The 16,915-nt window shown below is 33.3% G+C and overlaps 2 protein-coding genes and 1 long non-coding RNA gene across 4 annotated transcripts in view; 2 read left to right on the top strand and 1 right to left on the bottom strand.

The window, feature by feature from the left end:
* LOC137252067 (protein O-mannosyltransferase 1-like) overlaps window positions 1–2,512 on the top strand; it is an 18,925-nt gene extending 16,413 nt beyond the window's left edge. The window contains exons 3-4 of one of the 2 annotated variants that reach the window (XM_067787262.1): window positions 194–390; window positions 496–2,512. In XM_067787262.1, the coding sequence (XP_067643363.1) occupies window positions 194–390; window positions 496–540 (242 nt within the window). In that variant the 3' untranslated portion in view covers window positions 541–2,512. Of the gene's footprint in view, window positions 1–193 lie in introns of both variants that reach the window. The other variant, XM_067787261.1, reaches the window with a different exon arrangement.
* On the bottom strand, window positions 876–16,915 carry LOC137252066 (uncharacterized). Its single transcript, XM_067787260.1, has 3 exons — window positions 16,854–16,915; window positions 1,419–2,540; window positions 876–1,205 (listed from the first exon to the last, which is right to left on the bottom strand). The coding sequence occupies exons 2-3, from the start codon at window positions 2,538–2,540 to the stop codon at window positions 1,110–1,112; spliced, it is 1,218 nt and encodes a 405-aa protein (XP_067643361.1). The 5' UTR covers window positions 16,854–16,915; the 3' UTR covers window positions 876–1,109.
* Window positions 16,391–16,830, top strand: LOC137252075 (uncharacterized). Its single transcript, XR_010953442.1, has 2 exons — window positions 16,391–16,522; window positions 16,583–16,830. It is a non-coding gene; the product is annotated as an uncharacterized lncRNA (long non-coding RNA).

Genomic DNA, 16,915 nt, shown 5'->3' with positions numbered 1-16,915 from the left:
GTCCAATTCGCAGAAAAAGGTTATCCCATAAAGAGCTCGGGTAATTGACGAAGTTTTATTGCAGTCCGATGAACAGTTTGGCAAATTTTTAAATACCTACACACAAATATTAATTTTAATATATATAGAAAATTTTTGTTTTCATATTCGTTGAATTAATATTTGTTTCACCCTTTTCTTCCCCTCCATACAGATCAAAGGCATAAAGACCGCGAGCGTGAACTCTTAAATGCCCAAATGATTCCAACAAAAGTAATACAGCTAACATTTATAGAGAAATTCTTTGAATTGCAAACAAAAATGTTGTTGTATACAAAACAAATGGATGATCACATGTATAGTTCGACACCGCTTGAATGGCCGTTATTGGACAAAGATATCGCCTACTGGGTAAATCCCAAAACCAGTATTCTGGCACAATTGGAATTTTACTTTATATCACATTTAATATATTTTATTTATTGCGTCGACGTCGCCTTCACTTTGATTTACCAGAAAAGGAATGGAAACGTTTCCGTGATATTGGCGATTTGTTCCTAATTGCGTACCTCTTACATTATATACCGTATTTTATGGCGGATCGGACACTATTTCTGCATCATTATCTTCCGGCATATTTATTCAAAATTTTATTATTGTGCTACGTTTTTGAGCATATTGATTATCTTTTACGACTTTACTGTTATGTTAGCAAAAAATCGCAACGAATTTGGGTAGTACGTTTATATAGATTGGGAGTTTTATTTTGGCTTATATCAGTTATTTGGGTATTTATTCAATTTCTGCCAATCACGTACGGACTTAAAAAGTTGTCCTCGCAAGAAGTTATGAATTTGCGCTGGAAAGACACTTGGGATTTAATATTACAACGTGAAGATAGTCTCAAATATTTATTTGAGTAGACCCAATATTGGTTAATAATTACATAGTTGTTGTATTAAATACTTTGATGATATTGATTTTTATAAAAATACTCAGAAAACAAATACTTACGCATTTATGTATGTAGTTAATTTAATTTTTATATATACATAGGTACATTTAAATAAGTTGAAGTTCTTTTCTAAATTAGTTGCATAAAGATATCCGTCATTAGAATCAATTTGAAATCATTGTACAGCAAACGTGTGCCACTCGCATTGGAAGCACCGAGAATATGGCAGGTCTAAATGTGGTTCATCCGCTGAAATATGTATCTCGTTGTTCTAAGTTAATTGAAGTCAGAAAGAAAAAAAAATTAAAATAAAGTTTTAGAGAAATTATACAAATTGTAATCGTTATGCCCAAAACATGTATGTACTATATGTAAAAATGAAAAAAAATGTTAGGAAGACACGTTCAAAAGATAACTAAGAAATAGGTGTAGTAGGACATACATAAATGCTGTTGGCAAGAGGGTGACGATATAATATTTTTACCTCTACAAAAACATCACGCTTTATGGCTGTTCCTCGGCAATACAATTTTAATGCAACATCTCTTCTCATTTCGCATAAGACGTTCATCAGCCTCTTCAAGAAATCTTTACTAATACTGGAATTGGTTACATTTAGTATTTCTAAGCTTTTGCAGTGTCGAACAATTTCCAAAATACCGTAATCACTCTCTAAGCGACTACTTTCGATATGAAATTCTCGCAGCTGCTTCAAGTCTTGTGCCAAAACTTTTAATTGTTCATCCTCAATATCATCATATACTAATATCAAGCATTTTAAATTCGCCATTAAGCGAACACTGGCAATATGGCGATCATTCGACCAAAGAACGCTATTAAAAATCAATGTATGCATACGTATACCGTGCATTCGGGTTAATTTCTCCATTAAAACTACATCATAATGACTTGTGTAACAAATTATCTTGCGCAAATTCGTCATATATAACAGTTTATCAATGAATAACATTAAATGACGATCGTCAATCTGTAGCTCCTCTAATGTTACGCAATCAGTGATCTCAGACAATCCCTTATCCAAAACAGTTTTATAGCCAAAATAAAGAAGTGAAAATTTTCGCAATTTAAGTGTTTTGAAAATTTCGGCCAAGTGTTCGGTATCCAGTTTGTTACAAAAATTCAAATCTAAGTCATTTAACAAACTCATATTTTTTATATATTTTCCAGTTGTACTACTCCTTAAAACCAGCCGGGTGATGGAAGGGCATAGTTTTGTTAGGACAATTATATCTTCGTCATTATTTGTATAGTAGCGCTCTGAAATGTTACATTCTAAAATATTTAGTTTGGGTAATTTTAAGTGGCAAATACATTTGAGTAGGGAACTTTCTATATTATCAATGGTAAGCGTCTCCACAATATCACATGCACTAGTCAATAGATCAATAAAATCATTTTTATTTCTTTTAAGTTCAGGCATTTGTTGAAAATTTATTGCGATAGCCCTATATTGATGACGCCAGAATAATTTAACGATCATATCCAAACGCCTGCTCACATGTTTTATAGCCAACAAATCATCAAATTCTAGGAATACACAAATGTAGCAAAGGCAATCGTCGTTCAAATCAAGAAAGTTCAGCATCTAGAAATTGTAATAGGTATTAAGTGCGTAATACTCAATAATTGCATCAACATTGTTCACATACAAAAATTACATAGACCCATTAAATGAAAACGATTTTATCTAAAACGGAAATATGCTAATTCCGAGCTGGGCCCATATCGTGTTATATGAAACTGTCAAACCATGTATGACAATTACAATACATCATGATTTTAACGAGGCGAAATGTTACCGTTTTGTTTGTTGAGCATCCTTGCACTAGATCACATATGCCATCAATCCGATTCACCAGTTAAGAGCTATTTGGATTTGATCATATAACATAATATGGGCCCTGTTTCAAAAACATCGAACCTTGAAACAAATGCTATAACTTGAAAATAACTACAACCATTGAAAAAGGAAATTGTGTGCATTATTTCCAATTTAACAGTATTGGTTTAATTTGAGGCTTAATTTCTTTTGAAATGATTTATCTTACGCAAAACATCATGTAGACCTTTTTTATAGGCTTGTTTTCTTTAAGGTAATAATCACAATCATTAACTTCGTAGTCTCCAACTATCCCTGTAAGGTATTGTCTTCGGGACCTGTTTTCGATAATTTGGGGATCGCTTCGTGATAATTTTGGGATGGTTTTCAAGATTATCGCAGGACCTCGTCACAAATTTTAGTTCATTCAACTCACACGTCGAAAATATGAGCAATGTACAACCTATAAATAAAATAAAACTTCCAATGCAACGAAATTTTATGTTCTATTTTCTTCGTGTGGATGGAGTCGCCGGTGAAGCCTAGTATTTTTATATGCATACACATATTTATTTTGTTTGTCTTGAAAAAACTTACGTATGTATGCTCTTAGTGAGTATATATGTAATTTCAAATTAAATTAGTAAAATTAAACTCGTAACCTCGATATACAGAGCTCAATCCCTCTTCAGAGTCAACGGGAAATCCGGCCGAAAGTACAATTAAACGTTGCTTTTGCCAAAATGTTTGGTTCTAAACGCAATGAAAAAGAGCTTACTGGTGTGGAGTAAGGTAAGACATAAATTTATATGTATGTGCTTATTTGATTGCGACGATTTCAAAACTGATTAAGTCCGCATATAAAATTCTACTCTATTATTGATGACATCTTTATATTAATTATCTTTTACAGCATACATATATTAAAACCAATCAAGCCCTGTACGGCTGTAACTCAAAATTTTAGGTTTTTTTTTTGGAAAACGCAATTAAAATTTTGCCATTAGAGAAAATTTAATTTTGCGATTGATTTCTAGGGTTTGAAAAAGTTGTCTTATAAAATGATTAAAACAGTTTTGATATGTACCGCCTCATAGTCACATATGTCTGGATCTACTTATCATTATTACTCACCATCTTCTTGACCTCACTATCCAAGCCACTCAGCAAGTATAAACGTGTAAGGGTTGTTCTCTATCCTGCTTTTTTAAGAATATCTAACATTTTATAGCGCAAATTTCCGTCAATATTATAGTAGTAGCTGATATCCAAATGTTGCAGTTGCGGACAATGTTTAACAAAATGCAGCACATGATCATTCGTTAAATATTTCCAATGACGACAACTCAAAACCTCCAGAGAATTCATTGCCTCTGCGTAAACTATCAAGGGGGCAGCTGAATATTCGCAGTTGCATAAGGAAAATTTGTTATACTTTCTTCCTTTTTGCCACAGTTTTAAGTGAAGATGCCAGTTCTCTGGCAAAGGGAAATAGTACAGATCTACTGATAACCCAATTATACGCTCGCTTTGCGTATTCAAAATTTTATAAAATTCAACTGTTTCATATATTTTATAGTCGTGGGTATCTACATTTTGTATGCTTGATATATCAATATCAAAGTCCAATATAACTTGTAGGCAAACTAATTTGGGCAGACGCCCAGAGGATTTAAATTCACTTTGAGTAAGGCTAAGTTGGTACATTTTGATACTGAATTTAAATTTAGTTGGCTTTTGCCATCATGTCGCACATCTAATACCCGTAGGTTTTTTAAGTGCTGACACATTTCCTCAAAATGAGCATTATGAATCTCAAAAGGTTTTTCAGAAAACAAGTTTATATTATTATTATTATTTATTAACAAATTAACTAAATTAACATGTTAACATTAAAGGAGAATTAGCTGCCAGGGCTATCAGCTCTTTGAGAAATATTATATGTAAAGTTTACTAGGTTGCATTTGTAAAGTGGCATTTCGATGCCACTTATTTTTGGGCTCGCAGCCACACGCACACCCACACAACAAAACACTATTTTAACCTTTTAGTTTCTTTTATTTAAAACACAGATTTTGGTTTATTTATACAATTAAAACGTGGTTTTAAATTCTTATTTTATCAATCTAGTTTTTGTCTTTTAAGGTTGTTTCACTTTAATTTTATTTAGCTTTTTCTAATTTGCGCGTCTAGCGCGGCGGCCGGTTTACTTCAAACTCCACTCAATACTCAAAAACTGCTGACGCTTCAAAAGCAGCTTTGCCGGTATGCAAAAGTGCATAACGGGAAAATCGTATGATGCTATAGCTAGTAACGGGAGATTCAGCCAATGGGGTTGAATCTCCGCGTCATTCCACTCTAACATTTTAAGTGATGCCAAGTGTTAATATGAGTGTTGCATCTTTTTATTTATTAGAGGGGGAGTTGCCAGACTTAAAAGCAGTAACCCTATTTGACACTACATCATCCCCCTTTAGAAAAGAAGAATTTGGCAAGGTGATCAGTCTTGCCACATTCTTCTTTAGGCTTTACTAGGATTAAGATTTAAATTTATAAGAAAATGAAATATGTAAAAAATAATGTTTTTAGTTTGAAGTAAGCCGTTACTATTTTTTAAAATGTATGCTTATTATTAAATTGAGTAAAATATATATATTTATTAAGTATTTCAATTTAACATCTAAATTTTGTACATTAGGCCGTATTAAAAAATAACATTAATAGTTTGTTTAGTTTGGCCTTCATTGGCATGTTCTTAAAGTAGGTTTATATTTAAAGATTATTTTCGGCTATCAATATAATTAATTTTTTGTATACGATTTTTGTGTACAGTTTTTTCAATTTTATTAATTTCATCAAAAATTTTTACATTTGGTCCATCTATATTCTTTATTATGTAGGGGCCTTGATATATATTTCTATGTTTATTTCTCGGTTCTGTTTCTACTAAAACCCTATCATTAATTTTAATTTCTAAAGGCTTAGCCGTTTTATCATATAATTCTTTAGTTCTAATTTTATGTTTATTAATCAAATTTGTTGCCATTTTATGAGATTTTTGCATTCTATATTTTAGCTCTTTTGTATAATTTTCTACATTATATATCGGATCGATTTGTTCCTTTTGTAATTCATGTGACATTGTAGATTTCCTGCCAAATATTAATTCGAACGGAGTAAATTTATTATCGAAAACCGAACTACTTGTAGTATTATGTAAAAATGTAAAATACTTCAAATACGTATCCCAATCTGAATACGTTTCATGTAGATATGCACGTAAATATTCGTTAAAGACTCTATGGTTTCTTTCAACAATACCAACAGTTTCGTGGTGATAAGCTGTTGAGAAATCATGATTAATTTTTAAAAGTTTTGTTAATTCCGAGAATAATTCATTTTTGTATTCCGTCCCTAAATCGGATCTAATGGCTTTCATTGTACCATATGTTAATATAAAGGTTTCAAAAATAGCACATGCGATAGTTTTTGCTGATTTATCTGGTACAGCTACTGTTACCAGGTATTTAGAAAAGTCACAAATCATAGTAACAGCGAACTTGTTACCATAGTTTGATTCTGGAAGTGGACCTATTGTGTCGATAATCACTATGTCAAATGGTTTACAGGGTGTTGGAGTAAGGACAAGATTTTCTTTTGTTTTTGGTCTCACTTTATTTAAAAGACATTTATTGCAATTTTTCACAAATTTTGCTATATCACGTGTCATGTTTTTCCAGTAATATTTAGTTCTTAATTTGGCATATAACCTTTTTGTTCCGCAATGACCTCCTAACACTGGATCTTCGTGATAAATTGTCATAAGTTTTTGTTTCTGTTCATTGCTGTTACGGTCTCTACAGGGTCCGTCAATATTATTTGTAATGATTTTAAAATTTCATTTCCGCGGATTTTAAAATTAGTAATTGAAAAATTATTGAAAAAGATGTCATTTTTTGGCCATTCTAATTGTTTAATATTGTGATTGTCGGCTGCTTTTTCCAGCCTCGAAAGTAACTCATCTAAATTCGTTATTTCGTTAACAGTCACGATATTAAGTAAATTATATTTTTTATGCTTTAAATGCGCATAAATTTGTAAATTGCAGATCTCCTTATTTTTATTATATTGTATTGTTGATTTTACTCGAGGTATCTTTTTTGAAAAATCGTATGAAAATTTATCATAAACTTGTACTTTATTATCGTTAGAAGTCGTATCATTTAAACTTATTTTTTCGTTTTGTAATTCTTGTTTAGTTTGTGAACGCGTTTTAACGGCTAAAACGTGTTTTGTCGAATCTTTAATCTCGTCTATACTTATACGCGAAAGAGCATCAGCCACGACATTCGACTTTCCTTTAATATATTCAATTGTAAAATTGTATTCTGATAAATCTAATCTGATTCTAGAGAGTTTCGACGAAGGATCTTTCATATTAAATAGATAAACTAATGGTCTGTGGTCTGATTTTACAGTGAAATGTGTACCGTAATTATACGGCCGAAAATGTTTTATAGCAAAATGTATTGCTAAAAGTTCTAATTCTATGATTGCCTTTTTTTGTTCGGCTTTATTGAAAGATTTTGATGCAAAGCAAATCGGTAAATCATTATCTCCATGCTTTTGGCTTAATATAGCCCCACAACCACTCTTAGATGCATCTACAGTGATAATAAATTCTTTTGAAAAATCAATGTATTGTAATAGTTGAGGAGACATTAATGATAATCTTAATTTTTCGAAAGCATTTTCGCAAGCATCATTCCAAACAAATTCAACTTTTTTCCGATTCAGACGATTTAAAGGGGCTCCCAGTGACGCAAAGTTAGGTATAAAACGCTTATAATAATTTGCAAATGCAACGAATCGCCTAACAGCGTCTTTGTCTTTTGGCTTATTGTATTTTTTAATTGCGTCTATTTTTGAGTCATCTGGCAGTAGGCCTTTTGAGGTGCATTTATGGCCTAAAAAAGTTACTTCAGAACGAAGGAAATTGCATTTGTTGGGGTTTAATTTTAAATTGAATTTCCTACATGTTTCGAAAACTTTTTCTAAATTTTTGAGGTGATGTGTCTCGCTACATCCGATGACGATAACATCGTCAATGTACATAAAAGCTTGATTTGGCGAAATGCCTGAAAATGCTAATGACATCATACGTGAAAAAGAGTTTGGTGCTATATTTAAACCGAAAGGTAAAACTTTCCAACGAAAAGCTCCTCGATCTGTACTGAAAGATGTAACGTCTCTAGAATTGACATGAAGTGGTATTTGGTGAAAACCAGAAAAAAGATCTAAAGTTGAAAAGTATTTGGCTCTGCCAAGATTGTCGAGTATGTCGTGTCCGCGTGCCAACGGAAATTTGTCTGCGATAAGCTTTTTGTTGACTGCTCTGAAATCAACGCACATACGATAAGACTTTTGGCCTGAAGGATCTTTTTTTCGGTACCAAAATTAAAGGACTGTTATAAGTAGAAAAGCTGGGTTCTATTAAATCATTTCGCATTAAATTTTCGACTTGTTTATTAATTTCTTCACGTTGTGTATATGGTAAACGATAATTTTTTATATACAATGGATTTTTATCAGTTAAACGTGGCTTTTGTTCGTAAAAATTATTTAAGGTCATACGATCAGTTTTTAAAGCGAATACATCGGCATATTTTAAGCATAAATCTAGTAATTGTTTTTGAGCATAACCCGGCATTTGATTTTTCAAAATTTTCGTTAATTCCTGTAAGTGTTTTTGATCTTTTGAAGTTTCATTGATTTTGTAGACATTGTAGTTGGTGATATCTTCCGTTACGATATTGCAATTGTTGACATGTTTTACTTCGTCAGAAATATTTAAAATTTTTAGAACTGGATTATTTGTGTCAACAATGCACTTTGCCGTAAAAGCACCACTACAGATTTCTTGCGAGTCTACAAAAACAGGATTATCGCCTTTTGGTAATTTAAATAACCGATAAACTTCACATCTCGGAGGAATAACTAAAGAATCGGTACTTGTGCCGTACAAAATTGGAATATTTAGTGGTTTTAAGCCGGTATTAATAGTTATGCTGTCGCTTGCATAATTAATAATGCATTTATTTAATTTTAAAAAGTCTTTGCCGAGTATTCCGTCTGAAGGTATATTGAAATCGTCGTTAACTACATGTAAGGTATGCGGTATTAAAAATTTATATGCAATTAAGTTGGTTTTTAAGGGTCCTAAAGTTGAAATTGTTTCAGGTGTTACGCCTGTTATGTTGGCTATTTCGTTACTGTTAAAGTTACAATTTTGAGATAAACTTGAAATTCTGATTAAAGAAATATCTGCTTGAGAATCTACTAGAAAAGTACATGGTTTGTAGGAATCGCTACATTGAAGTTCAATAAAATCTGAATAATTAAGGTTCAAGCAGTAGATGGATTTTAATATTTTTGAAGAAGATTCGGTTAATTGTCTAAATCGTGATCCTGATCCCCCAGTGTTCGCTCCTGAGGGTCGTTCGCGCTTAAAGCGCGTACATTGGCATTATTTCGCGAATTTGAACGTCTATTATTATTATTAGCATTATTGTTACTACTACTAGGCTGATTGTTTCTATTAGTGCTATATCTGTCATTATTACCTCTATTAGAATTATTGTACCCGTAATTATTATTGTTGTAGTTATTTCTATTGTTATTGTTGAATCTTGCATTTGGATTGTTGTACCTATTATTGAAATTATTACCTCTATAATTTTCTCGAAAACTATTCTGCCAATTACCACGAGAACGAAATGCTAGTACTTGTCGTTCTTTTACCTCGTTATTACGTTCGACTATCATTTTTGCAACTACGTCTTTTGAATCACTGAAGGTAGTTGAAGCCAGGATGGATTTGACCAACTCTGAACGAGTGTTCAACCTGCACACATTCACTGTTTGCTCTACGGCCATTTCATGTGCCTTGGCCTGTGTCATACCTTCAATAATCAAAGAACGTTCCAATGCGTCGGATAGTTCTTCAACGCGCTTAGCAAAGTCCGAGTAGTTATTATTGATGACATGTAAGGACGCGATTTTACCAGAAATAACTTTCGAGTTGTCCGGTTTTATTCTATTTCTCAAGGCAGTCTTTATGTCATCGACTGAATTTATTACAGTTGGTAATGCTTCGCGTGCTTTTCCCTCAAGTTTGGATTTCAAAAATGCAATAAAACTGCTATTTAAATTTTCATCTGAGAAGACTTCAATTAATTTTATTTTGTCGATAAAAGATTCTAATGCCAGTGGATCGCCGCTGTAGTTGTCCCTAATAATTGAGGCGCAACTGGTAATGAACACCTTTTTCTGTTCTGAGGTTGCCATGATTGAAATATTGTTATTCGATTGTAAATCTGAAGAATTATTTGTTGAAGGCAAAGTAGAAGAATTTGAAGTAGAGTGAGAATTGGAAGAGTCAGCTCCTGACTGAAAATTGGAAGTGCTAGTTAGTAGGTTGTCTGAATTATTAGACGAATTTGCTGAAGGCTGAGTGTTTATAATATTAGTTACTGACTGAAAATTTGAATTAATATTTTCTGCGATATCTGAGTCATTAAATCCTAAAAAATCTTCTTGACGAACTAGTGAACACCTTCCTTTAGAGCTTGATTTATCGCTGGAATTGCCCTCAGAATCGGCCATGTGTTTGAAACAGGGTAATTTTATTGAAAATTATTATTTTAAAAGAAAAAAATTTGTAAATCAGGTAAATATTTTGTAAGTGCGAGTGTTATTTGTAGATCCGGTTTGTAGCGTTGAGTATTTTTTGTTTGAATATACGGAAGTGTTTACGGCCACACCGCTTTATATCGGAATTACAGAAAAGGTATTTTGTCTCATGGACGCACCGCTTTATATCAAAAAATCTTCTATTATATCACGGACTTTTAATACAATTTCAAAACTGTTTCTAGCAACCGAGAAAATATTTTAATTTTCCATATCAAATTCACTTATTTTATATATATATATAAAGGCAAAAATTTCATTTAATGGCATATCAGAATATTAGGGGAGCTCAGGATTTTGTGCAAATGGTCATTGTGGTTACAAACTCGTGTAGTACTGTTACACGAAACGCGAAAAATTTATATGGCTATGCATTAGCAACATCAAAACCGCAACTGCTCAAAACTCAGAACTGCCCTAATGTAATTTTAATTACTTAAATTTTTATTTATTTTTTTCGTGTTTACAAAATATGTTACATTCCAGAAGTAATTCGCTGTGATAAACGATAAATGCAGTAAATTCAATTTTAATACATTTTAATTTAAATGTTTATAAGTATTTAAGCTGTGCATTGTAAATTGTAAATGTTTACAAAAATTATGAAAATTTCTAACTTTTTCTGACTTGGAAATTTCTAAAATTTGGAAATGGCAATAATTCAATTAAATACAAAAATTCATTATTTATAAAGCATTAGAAAAATATTTGCATAAAACTGTAGGAAAAGCTTTATTTTAGCAAAAAAATTTCAAAGAGAACGAGAAATTCAATATTAAATTTTTAATATATTTTGATTTTTTCCAAAAGCATTTTGTATTGAGGGTAAATATTCAAATAGAAAAGTTTATCGCTTTGAAAAGCATGCGAAAAATATGTATAAAAAAATCTTTATTTTAGAAAAATTTTTTTCGCTTACGATTAAAATAAGACATGTTTTTAAAATAGAATACATACTTTGCATTAACTTCACTTCGCCAGTTGTGTTGGTATAAGATTGCTGAGTGCTGGTTAAAAATTCCGTTGATAGATCTGGTCTGGAAAGCTCCTTATCCTAATTCCTCGTGGTTCATCTCCAAATTCATATGTTCACCATTACCTTGCCTTTGATTGTATCATATCTGATGCGTAGTGTGATGATATTTTTAAATGTAATTTTCATGCCATCGTATGTATTTCATATGACTACAAGGAATTGAGAACGCAACCGCGTCGGTATTATTACAAGTGGTGATTTTTGTTGATGTTGATATTTTTTCTTTTTGAAAAATTTTAGAATTCCATGTATGTGTTTCGTAGATTTGTTTTATAAGTGTTTAATAACATTTTTTTGTTTCAAATTAATTTACTTAGTTACTTAGTTCATATAATTCTGAATTTTTTGTATTGTTTCCAGTTTTTAAATTTTTGTAATTTTTAAATTTTACATATGTACCTTTTTTTAATTTATATTTTTGTAGTTTTATTTTAATTCATAGATTTTGTTGATTAAACCATATTTTTGTGGAATTTTTAGGTTTTTTTTTTTTTTTTTTTGATTTTCTTTTTCACGCTTGAAATTGTTTAAAAACTATGTTTATATGTATGTTGCGTCATAAATCATATTTTTCCTTTTTTGAGAAATTTTCATCGGCGTCGCAACTTGAGAAATGGACCTTCATTTTTCCACGAATAACGCAGCAAACTTCCGCCATCTTCGTTTTTATTCGGTGAAAAACGATCACTTTAATAATTTGAGATTTAGAAAAAACAGTTCCATATATTTTTAATGAAAAATATTGTATTTGGAAAACTTTTCTTTTCTTCTAAGATTTGCAATCACTATGCAGTTTTCCGCGACTATTTTTTTGTATTAAAGTCCATTATATGGGACTGTACTGCGTTAGTATACCACTTTGTGTATTCTTGGCACCGTTACTAACGCTAGTTTGGGAAGACTGCGTTTTTGGCAAAGCGTAGAAAATTTTAAAAACCTTTTATATGCGTTCCGAGTTTAAAACAACCTTTAACATGATCACATTTTTCTCGCAATTAAATTTCTTCGTTCGTGAACGCATGTCACGGTCGCCATGTAAAGTGGCATTTCGATGCCACTTATTTTTGGGCTCGCAGCCAAACGCACACCCACACAACAAAACACTATTTTAACCTTTTAGTTTCTTTTATTTAAAACACAGATTTTGGTTTATTTATACAATTAAAACGTGGTTTTAAGTTCTTATTTTATCAATCTAGTTTTTGTCTTTTTAGGTTGTTTCACTTTAATTTTATTTAGCTTTTTCTAATTTGCGCGTCTAGCGCGGCGGCCGGTTTACTTCAAACTCCACTCAATACTCAAAAACTGCTGACGCTTCAAAAGCAGCTTTGCCGGTATGCAAAAGTGCATAACGGAAAAATCGTATGATGATATAGCTAGTAACGGGAGATTCAGCCAATGGGGTTGAATCTCCGCGTCATTCCACTCTAACATTTTAAGTGATGCCAAGTGTTAATATGAGTGTTGCATCTTTTTATTTATTAGAGGGGGAGTTGCCAGACTTAAAAGCAGTAACCCAATTTGACACTACACATTATATAAAAAAGCTAGGTGAAGATATATAATATATAAGTAAAAATAGTATATACGTATATACATTAATGTAAAAATAAACTTTTAGATCACTCAAACTCGGGCTCTGATGTGTTTGATGAAGTCGTAGATAGAGTTAATATTCTCAATGGTTGCATTTTTTAGGAGCTCAGTCCAGTTTTTTTTTGAGGTATTGGTTTCTGACATCTATTAAAGCAGGGCAGTCTATGAATATGTGTTTTGATGACATGGTATCGCCGCAGTGTGCGCAGACTGGCGCTGGATCACCGGTAAGGAGATGTGAATGGGTGTCCACAGTATGGCCAAGGCGTAGGCGTGAAAAAAGTTTTGTGCCGGTCGGGTATTTTGGAGTTGTAAATTCTCTGTTTATGGCAGTGTAATGATGGTGCGTGTAGTCTTGCCATTCTCGTTTTATTTTAGCGTGTAGGTGTCGTTTAATTGTGGTGCGCATGTCTTTTCTTTCGCATGTGTCGTTTTTTGTTACTGGGGCTTTTGAAGCTAGTTTTGCTGCTCTGTCTGCCATTTCGTTTCCATGTATATTGATGTGGCCTGGTATCCAAAGTAGGCGTATTGTTGCCTCTTTGTCGATGAGTGCATCTCTAATTCTGCTTATCGTCGTAGTCTGATAGTGGGTTTTGAACAGCTTGTAAGACACACCTTCTGTCGGTGCATATGAGGGTTTTATAGTTGGTTTCTGACGCCATAGATATTGCGCAGCTGATTGCGACTGCTTCTGCAGTGAAAACAGATGCGCAGTCCAGTAGGGTTTGCACCCTAAGGGTCACCATTTGTGTCTACTACTGCGAAACTCGCCGGTAGTTGGTCTAATTTTGAACCGTCTGTGAACCACAAGGTCCAGTTTTGTGCTTCGTAGTATTCTTTACGCTCTTGGAACATAGTGTGGAAAACTTCTGGTGTCGTACAACTTTTTTTAAATTTAGATAGAGAAAGGTCACATGATGTTTTTTGATTTGCGATGTTGGGTTTTGTGCTTGATAGTTCTCCACTGGGTTTGGTAACTCCAGCTTTATGGCGATTTCAAGTATATGATGCATGGTAGAAGGAAATCTTTGATGTCCTTTCCAGCAGAGAATATTTTGTATGTCACAATCGACAATCGAGTTGGTTGGAATGAGGAGTTTGGGTACGAGTCTTGCATGGACTTGGTATATTCTTTCTTCGAAAGTTGGTAAGCCGACTTCAGCTAAGATGTTTTTTGTGGGCGTTGTACGAAATGCGTAGACGCTTGCTCGTGCTGCTTGGTGGTATGTTGGCTTTATAATATTGATGGTTGATTTAGGAGAGTTCCAGAAGAGGGAGAGCCCGTAGTCAATTTTGCTTAGCACTAACGTTTTTGTTAAGTATATAAGAGTATTAATGTGTACATGACATTTTTTACTAGCAAGGTACGTAATAATGTTAATTCTGGCAGCTAATACTTTTTTTAAATTAGTAAAGTGACTTATCCACTTATAATTATGCGAGAATGTGATACCTAAAATTTTTAGTATCTTTACATTTTCGATCTCTACGTTATTTATTGTCAAAATATGGCTATGAAAATCACATGAGTGTTTTCTACATATGTGAAAGTTTTTAGTTTTTTCTAAGGATATCATGGCACCGGAGTAATCACCCTAGTCCATGATATCCTTTATTAAGTTTTTGAAGATTAACTTGGTTTCTATGTTGTTGCTTCTTTTGCAGAGTATATAGACATTGTCTGCAAGGCAATGGTCTACAGCACTATTAGATTGTATTATGTTGCTTATTTCATTGAATGCTATGCTGAACAGGATCACCGATAATGGTGAGCCCTGGGGGATACCATTTTCCAGTGGGTATACATTTCTAATTTTTACTCGAAACTTTCGATTAGTTAGGTAGGATTTAACGAAGTAAAATATTTTTGGGCCTACTCCCCATGAGCGGAGGCGGTTTAGGATTACATGAGGGCCAATTCGATCGAAATCTAGCGAAAGAATGGATACATGGTTACGGGATGAGAGGGATTTGTAACAAAAAAATCAATGTGGAGGAGAGCGTCAGTGCAGCCCCTGTTGGGTCGAAAAGCAACTTGATTGGGTTCGATGTGTTGTGTTTCAATGAACCATGCGATTCGGTTTGCCACTATCTTTTCCATAACTTTGGAAAGACATGAGAGAAGTGAAATGGGGAGGTACCCATCGGTTGAAAGAGAGTTCTTATTTGGCTTTGGTATTGGAATAATGGTGTCAATTTTCCAATTATGGGGGATGATACTGGTATCCAAGATATTGTTATAAAGCTGCAACAGTCGGGATATACCAGTTTCCGGCATTTCACTAATCATTTTATAAGATATCCGGTCATAGCCGGGGGTTTTGCCCTTTGCTTTACCGATGCAAGTTAGCAGTTCGATTGGTGTGATTGATTTTTCGATTAAATCAGCTTTTGGATGTGTTATAGTGAGAGGAGACACCTGGCTCAAGATATGACTTTTTGATTCCCTGTAGTGATTTGAAAAGTTTGCGTCAGATGAGAGGTTTGACCACACTGTACCGAACTCGTTGGATATTGCGGACGGGTCAGAGGATATGCAGTTGTTGGTTTTAATTGCAACTAAAGGTGAGTGTGGATTTCTATGGCATAATTTGTTAATTTTATTCCAGATTTCGGGCACGGAGGAGTTGGGAGAAATGGACTCAGTAAATTTTTGGAAGCTGCACTTTTTTTGGATTTTCATTTCTTCCCGGAATTTGGCATTTAATTTTTTGAAGTTTATAAGGTTGGCGTGTATGGGGTTTCTTTTAAATTCATGCCAAGCTTGATTTTTTTTCTCTCCTTAGTGTCATGAGTTCTTTATTCCACGTGGGTTCTTCCGCAGGGTGATGCTTGAGGGATACAGTGGTTTGCTGCTTTGCGTATCGCTTTAGCAATGTTAGAGGCTTCATGGTTTGTGGAAATATGTCTGCCACTCAGTGGCTCTTTTATATGAAGCGTTAAAAGATTTGGGAAGATTTTGACCAGCGATTTCATTTGCTCATCGGTAATCATTGTATCTAAAGATTTTTCTTCGTCAAAAAAATTTTGTACATTTTCCAAACTTTCATTATTCGTGTCATTCTTCGTTGTTCAAAAGATCCTGTATATCATGTACTAGCGTCTCTTCACCGACCACAATCGACAGCAGAGCCCCCTTTATTATAACAAAGAAATATATCAGATCGTTTATATGAGGAAGCCAACCGCGCCATATTTCTAAATTTAATGTTTTTTATCGTTGCTGTTGTAGCCAAATGCGACGGTATATAGCATCGAACCGTCGACAAGTTCGCGCGATCTGCACTTGGTCTTGTAACTCTGAGGCATACTTAAAAATACTCAACAAACAATCGCCATTTAGCTGATCCATTATATTGTCAATGTAGGCTTGTGAATCGTTTCTATTTTATTCGAGTAAAACTGTTTTATATGCTTTACACAGAAATTAATTTGTTTATACATACTTCTTTATGCAACAACTGAAAAGTGCAAGCAACGAAACACCATGAATCAAATAGGCAATTCGGCACATTACTTTCACCCGCAAAATTGAGTAACCTCACTTAACGCAGATATGGTAGACTACACATTAAATTTAATGGATCTTCTTTGTATGGAACAATGCTATTTGATGAAACAGGTATTTCTCGTAACTCTTTTACATTATTTAATTTATTTATTTAGTTGCATTCTATAGGAGAATATTTATTTACCTTTTGAGTTGATTTTGTGAGTTCACAATAGTATCTTTGCCGCGAAATAGTGATGCTTGATA

This window comes from Eurosta solidaginis, chromosome 5, assembly GCF_040869045.1.
Source record: "Eurosta solidaginis isolate ZX-2024a chromosome 5, ASM4086904v1, whole genome shotgun sequence".
NCBI lineage: Eukaryota > Metazoa > Arthropoda > Insecta > Diptera > Tephritidae > Eurosta > Eurosta solidaginis.
The sequence above is the reverse complement of the archived record's forward strand: the minus strand, read 5'-3'. Positions and strand labels throughout refer to the sequence as shown.

Coding starts and splice junctions, on each gene's coding strand:
- LOC137252066 (XM_067787260.1), bottom strand. CDS start 2,540: ATGCTGAACTTTCTTGATTTGAACGACGATTGCCTTTGCTACATTTGT. Junction 1,206..1,418: donor AGCGTGATGTTTTTGTAGAG/GTAAAAATATTA, acceptor CAATTAACTTAG/AACAACGAGATACATATTTC.